This window comes from Nipponia nippon, unplaced genomic scaffold (genome assembly GCF_047370975.1).
Source record: "Nipponia nippon isolate SJK-2023a ecotype South Korea unplaced genomic scaffold, ASM4737097v1 scaffold_4, whole genome shotgun sequence".
NCBI lineage: Eukaryota > Metazoa > Chordata > Aves > Pelecaniformes > Threskiornithidae > Nipponia > Nipponia nippon.
The window spans coordinates 12,016,904-12,023,661 of record NW_028262358.1 but is presented as its reverse complement, the minus strand read 5'-3'; the positions used below and the strand labels follow the sequence as shown (position 1 = coordinate 12,023,661).

The window sequence follows — 6,758 nt, the reverse complement described above, 5'->3', positions numbered from 1 at the left end:
CAGTAGTTTGTTTAAAAACAAAGGAATACGTGATCTGATAATACATGTTTTACAATAACAAAATGAAGAAAGAAATTTAGTAAAATTAATTGTACCATTCACTCATGGATTAAAAAGAAAATGAACAGTTTTGGCATAAAACAAAGCTAACGCCTTCTTTTTGCTAGAGGTTCTATAAGCTTTAAATATGCAGCAGCTTTAAGCATACTGTGCCTTTTTCACATTAGACCCATCTTCTTTACATTCCTTTTAGCAGTTTGGATGTTTGTGCCAGCTGTCAAAACTGACAACTCTTGCCCTGCAGAAGACTCAAAGGATTCAGATGAAAAATTTATTTTAACTTTTGATCCCCATCCTTCCTTGACAGAAAAAGTGAACTTTTAGCCATTACCAAAACTGGAGAAGATAGTCCAGATATACAGTAGCAGGAATGAGAGAACCTTGGTATACGCCCTGGCTTGTGAGAAACAGGCTCTGCCTTTCAGTGTCATAAACCAATTTTTTTAATGGCTATAATTTTGTTACTGCTGACTTACTGAATCCTCCGTTGGAGAAAATTGCACCACCCTGTTTGAATGGCTTGATAGTTAAAACTAAGCCAAAGAAGATAAGTGTAGGAGTTTTGAGGAAGGAACACTTTTAAAATTCCATCCCTAGTTTATTAGTAAGGAATTCCTAGTGCTGGAATTATCTGGAAGACCATCTCTGAAACTGTAGTCTTTGATCACTATCTTGTCACTGTTCTTTCTGTGCCTCAAGATTTCTTGGGGTTCTTTGTTGGTTTGGATTTGGGATTTTTTGGTGGTATGGGTGGGGTTTTTTGTTTGTTTGTTTGGCTTTGTTTGTTTGTTTCTTTTCTTAACTGAGGTACCAGACATTAAATATGTGCAACAAATCTGGAAGAACAGAGAGAAAACTGGTTATCAACACAAATAAAAATGTGTATAAAAGATTTATTGTAAACAAAACAATTCTGTGCAAACAGTGAGGAAAAAAGACTTCAATTTTTTTAAAAACACCATGTGACTTTGTAAAATATAAACCCCACCAAACCTGCTCTGTTGGTACTCTACGCAGTAACAGTCCACAAACAGTCCACTCAAGCCACTTATGTAATTGGCTTTGATTTTTTTTCTTGCAGAGTAGAGCTCAGATCTCTGAGGTTTAATGATGGCTCTTAAGCAAGACCTATTCTTAATATCACTGATGTATGGAGGTAAAGGATGACCCAACAAAATGGAAACAGAGCTGCAGCAACAGGAGGCCCACCTCTGTTGGCTTCTCCGGCCCTCAGTGTGTGATCCACAGGCAGCACTTGCTGGGTGAACCTCCTCAGCATGGGCCCCTACCAGCCATGGAAACGGCTCCCTCTGCTTTACCCAGGCGGTAGAAATCAGGCGCAGGATGCTCCTCCAGCCGGTCAAATTCATTAAGGCGGAAGTGAGTGGCCAGTTTGTTTACCATTCTTTTCAGGGTGACAAAGGCTGCAATGACTTGGAAGGTGAGGAAGAAGGCAAAGACAATATGGACTGCTCGCTCCAGTGGCTGAATTTTCAGACCTTCATTAAATAGCAAGAAGAAAATTATAGGCAACTGCAGGAGGAGACTCAGGAGCCAAAACCCAGCCAGCTCAGGGACCTATATCAGGGAGACATCACCAATTAACTGGCAGTTGGAGATGAAAAAATACATAACTTTGTGGAGAAAACCACGTTTTTCTTTATCTTCCAAAAGCCACCACATAATGTAAAATGGCAAAAGTGAGGTAATGTTCCCATATACTGTGTTTTTAACCGTACTTATTTTTCTGACAAAACAGTTTTGGGGAGCGAGAGGGCTCTCTTCTTACGGAAAACTTCTCGGAGTGCACAAAAGTAAGTGGAAGCTGATGCTAAGAGAATAGAAGATGCAGACTGTAACTTAGAGAAATAACTATCTCCTCAACTTAAATCTCTTAGTAGAGAACTGGTAAACTATTTTATTTATGTTCAACTCCAAAATGCTCTTCTGCACAAATTAATATGTACATGCTGTAACATACCTTCTCCTGCAGATTGCCCATGTATCCCAGGTAGAGTCGAATGACCTCTATTAGAGAGGCTAGGATCATGATTGTTACCAGGATGAACTTGTAGTAATCTGACAAGACTGGATACTAGAGGGAAGAAGAGAGTAAAAGTTTCTGCTGTGCTGTTTCATGACATGCTGTTCGTGATTAAATGAAGACACTGGATGCTACTCTAAGTTGACAGTGTTGTGTTGGCTTTCAAATACTCTTGAACCTCCAGTTTCAAGGAATTCCCAAATAAACCGTACAGAGCTCACTGGAGTCACAGGTTATCTCGGTACTAGGTGTTTGATCAGAAACATATTACATTTGCAAACCATCACTTTCCTTCAGGACTCACCTTCAGATGGAGTGTGACAACTGTGCTGAGCCACCAAAATGGGAAAAAATAAACGTTGAAATAGAGGGACATCTGCAGTGGTAAACTGGAAACTATTTCATTATCTGTAGATAGAGAGACATCTTTATCACTCCTAGTTTGTTCCATACTTCCCTTCCATAAATATGACAGAGAGATACTGCTCCACCTTAGCTTCAAGCAGGGCCTTAACACTCTTCCCTGTTAAGAAAAATATTTTTATGTATCCAGAGGAAAATCTCTACTCTATCCTGAGTTACACCATTTCCTGGAATTTAATGCAACCTTCAGTTCACAGGATACAGAATTTTGGTCACTTAATCGTATATTCAAGTTGAGTGTCTGACTGTTGATTACCTGGTGGGGCTTATGGCTTACTCCACAACCTGACTGATAGATTTGGCTCAAGTAGTGCTGTATACTGATACTGCAGAAAGAGTTAGTGGTTATTTCATTGCTTTTCCTAAGAGAATGGCCAAAGTTTAAATGAGTACATACTGGATTATTGTTATTTTGTAGATGATCCTCCTGAGTAAGGACTTACTGCTAGAGAGCAGATTTGCACTGCCCACTCTTCATTTTCAATCTTTATTTAAACAGACATTTGGATGGAAGCGATGTTGCAAGAAGCCAGTAATTCTTCTAGTTCTTAAGAGCTACGAATTTCAAATATGTGTCAAACTAGAACTTAGCCTTTAAATTCTGGAGAGAACAAAATGCGTTCATACAATGTAGAGAAAAGCAAATACTGAACTCTTAACGCGCAGGCTGTTAATTCTGTATTTAGGATTTAATAACAGATTTTACAAGATTAGACTTAAAACAAAGAAAATTTTAAAAGAGCAGTCTAAGCGAATCGTTCATTTTTAATGGGTCAAGTTTTATCACCATATTCTAGCAAACTGATACTGCATCCATTTTACTTCAATTACTAACAGTCTCCTTTCTCATGTTTTCCCCAACTGAAGTTTGTAGCCACATCACTTGGTACTACCTGAGCAAGTTTAGAAAGTATTCATTGTGACTTGCTGATTTGTATTCAAGTCCTGTGCCCTTGTCTGTCACCATGGTGATATTTGATTGAAAATTGTCTCACTGTGTGAGCCACGCTGTCTCACTTCCACCCTCAGAACCACCTCTTCTGATGTTGCCTTCGCTTTCCATATCTTCCAACCATTCTCATACCTGTCTCTGTTCCATGTCAGTCTGGCATCCCTGTTTCCAGTCCAGCCACATGCAGCCTGGTACAGTCTGTTCCAGAAGTCTTTATGCCAGCTGCAGAAGTATTCATTGGTAGCTACTAGACTAGGTGGGAAGGGAGGAGGATTTGGGAACAAAACTGGGACAGATCTTAAGGGTAGGGTGTGAGGGGCAGGGATTTGTTATACTGAAATAGAAAGTGCAAGACAACCAATATATATATTTTTTTTAATAATCCCATTTTTAAGCATCAACACTTTCTTACATCTACAAAGGAATGAAAATCTATAGGTACCTCAAAAACAGTTTCATTATCTACCTGAAATTGTCCCAGCTGTCCTAATGAATGAAGCTCTCAAACACCAGGAAGACTTCGGAGGGCACCAAGATACAATTCTAAACCACTGTTTTATCTTTCAAAAAACCCCATGATCATGCAATTACAAGTAACTATGCTACTGCCCTATATGTATTGGATGAAAATTTAATGGTTCATGGCCATATTACTTAAACCAGAGAAGCCAACAGCTCTAACTTCCATTGTGATGATGTTTTAGGTATGTTAAAGGTTTCTTTAAAACTGTGTTTTTGATGAAAGTTTAGCAATATAAGCCAATTCTAGTTCATCCTTCCATCTCTAAATTGAACTCATGCTTATTTTCTGGGATTGCTAAAATTCATGGAAATGCCAGACAGTATTCCGATGGCCAATTCTTTGATGCTCGGGCAACTCACTAAGATATGTGCAAACTTAATTTTTGAAATCCTGATCTCCAAGAAGTTAATGGTACATTTGCAATTGGTTTCAATGGGTTGGATGTTCACGTAGGAGTTTTCATGATGGGAAATGGAAAAGAAATTATTAAAAATAGAAGCTATTCCTGGAGTTCAGAAAACATTTCAGTGTAATTTGGTAAATGAAATGAGTAATTAGTGTTAGCAGTATGACTCCACTGGCATGACTACACAAAGAAAACGAGAACTCCTATCTTGAAATATGAATGACTTTTTGATTAATTTTATCAGCTTGGAATGGATTTGTAAGTTGAAATTCACATGCTAACTTCTATGAATACAACCTTTCTGACAGACTGTGGTTATTTTGATGGCTACTATCACTCCAAAGGTATGAAAAGAGGGCATGTTAGCCTGCAGGTTTCACTGGCAATATGATGAAGGAACAGTTATCAGTCCTTATGATAGACTTGGAAGAAGTAAGAGAAAGCTGGCGTATGGCGAGTTTGAGTCTTTGCTGGCGAACTCTAGCTTGGTACACCTCTTCATGCTTTAAGCATCTGGTGCCCTAACTGTGCTGGACTAGTGAACTTAAAACAATAACTCAGTTCTTTTATTTGTTCTGTATTCTCCATAAACGATTTATAATTTTTTATTTTGGCATAGGCAGAGTGAGTAACAACGAATGTTATCTATAATATTTTATGCAAACTTGCTTTACTAACTTGTAAAGGCAGCTATAGAGGGTTCTCCACACCTGTTTTTAAAACAGGCTGTCCCCCGTTTAGTATTTTAAGGGCAAAGGAGGCCTGTCTTAGCCTGCCACACTGCAGCATGTGAAGCGTAGGGCGACAGAGCAGCAGCGTGACCGGCAGTGAAGCCAGAGCTCGTCGAAAAGGCATCTCCTCTCCTTTTAGCGCCCGGCTGGCACCCGCGTCGCCTGGGCTGCTCTGAGGCCTTCTCCCGGGCTCCCCGACTCGACCTAGGGCAGAGCGACGGGGCTCTGGGGCCGGCACCTCAGTCTCCCCGCCCCAGGATGGCGGGAGGGGACACGGCCCTTCCCCGGGGCGGGGGGACACGGCCCTCAGCGCGAGGCCCCGCCCCAACGGCCGCCAGGTAACCCCTGGCGGCGCCGCCATCTTCATGCCCGGGAAGCTTCCCCCCCGCCATTTTTGTTGCTGGCGCCCCGCCCGGCGAGCCGCTGCGCGTTACCTGCGCCGTCGCCCGGGTACTGCGGGGCGGTGCGGTGGCTGTCGGTGAAGACGGTGCGGCTGAAGGAGCCCAGCCGCCTCCTCAGGGGCTCGGGCAGCGACATCCTCCGGCGCCGCGGCCTGCCGTTGGGGTGGCGGCGGGGCGGGGGCGCGCAGGCGCGGTGGGGAGGCGGAGGCGCCGCCCGTTTCCCGCCAGCGGCGGGCGGGCCGTTGGCTCCCTCAGGGTGTCCGCGTCGGGGCGAGCTGCGGGCGCTGGGGAGAGGAGAGCGGTGCTTTTGCCTTGGGGACAGTGTTACAGTGGAGCTTTCTGGGAGAGATACCAAGCGCAGAAATGTATGATTGCTGGTATGATGTAACAACATGTTTAGTTGTGCTGTGCGTGTGAGAGCGGTCACTGCTGCCTGGGTGTGTGCTTACACACACAGAGCGGTGCGTTCCCACTTACTTCTGTCACGTACATGTGCGTGCACAGGGAAGAACTTTTTTGCTTGGCACGGTCACTGTGCAGCCATGGTGCTTTCCTGCCTGATCAGGACCATCGGTCATCCCTGGAAAATTAAAAAAGCCGTGCCCAGCAGGATGGTCACCCTGAGCCATTCACGGCACAGCAGAAGCCCAGCGTGCGAGTTGCCCAGAACAGCATCCTTTTGCCTCAGAAGTGCTGGCGTGTGCCAGCCCTGAGCATCTTCCTTCACCTCCTACGTCATTTTGGTTCCCTTCTAATCAGAGTGGATTTTTTCTAGTCTGTTAGGGCAGAGTTTGGGTTTTTCTGAAAAGGTAATTATGAAATACTGGTTTGAGGAAAGCAGTTGCAGGACTGCTCTGCTTCTATCAGGATAAATCCAGGGGAATGATGGTGCTCGATAGTGGCTAGAGAGAGAGGGGAGTAAAATAAGGATGGATATTGACAGAGCTGTTTTATTACTTAAGGTGAATATGAATGATCCTTGTTTTATGATAGATTCAGATACAGCTAAACTAGAAAATACCTTTTCCTCAAGGAAACCTGTCTGTGTCACTGTTGAGTTAAAAGCAGTGGTGAGATCAACGCAGCCTTTCTGTTCTAGTTAGCTTTTGTCCCTTATAGGAGGCCCTCATGGCATAATGAAAAGTTAATAATGTAAAAACAAGTTCTGCTTGTTCTTCCTTTATTTGGAAAATGTAATCCCCCTAAAAATGAGGTAAT

At 43.0% G+C, this 6,758-nt stretch overlaps 1 protein-coding gene across 1 annotated transcript; it reads right to left on the bottom strand.

The window, feature by feature from the left end:
* Window positions 1–939: 939 nt before the first annotated feature.
* On the bottom strand, window positions 940–5,787 carry TMEM17 (transmembrane protein 17). Its single transcript, XM_087777274.1, has 4 exons — window positions 5,574–5,787; window positions 2,409–2,512; window positions 2,042–2,155; window positions 940–1,638 (listed from the first exon to the last, which is right to left on the bottom strand). Exons 1-4 carry the CDS (start codon window positions 5,674–5,676, stop codon window positions 1,333–1,335), a joined length of 627 nt encoding a protein of 208 aa, XP_087633400.1. The 5' UTR covers window positions 5,677–5,787; the 3' UTR covers window positions 940–1,332.
* Between the last annotated feature and the right edge of the window lie 971 nt (window positions 5,788–6,758).

Excerpts from the sequence above, each read along its gene's own strand:
- TMEM17 (XM_087777274.1), bottom strand. The coding sequence starts at position 5,676 with ATGTCGCTGCCCGAGCCCCTGAGGAGGCGGCTGGGCTCCTTCAGCCGC. Across the intron at positions 2,513-5,573 it reads GTACCCGGGCGACGGCGCAG|ATAATGAAATAGTTTCCAGT; the intron begins GTAACGCGCAGC and ends CTCTATCTACAG. Across the intron at positions 1,639-2,041 it reads TGGGCAATCTGCAGGAGAAG|GTCCCTGAGCTGGCTGGGTT; the intron begins GTATGTTACAGC and ends TCCCTGATATAG.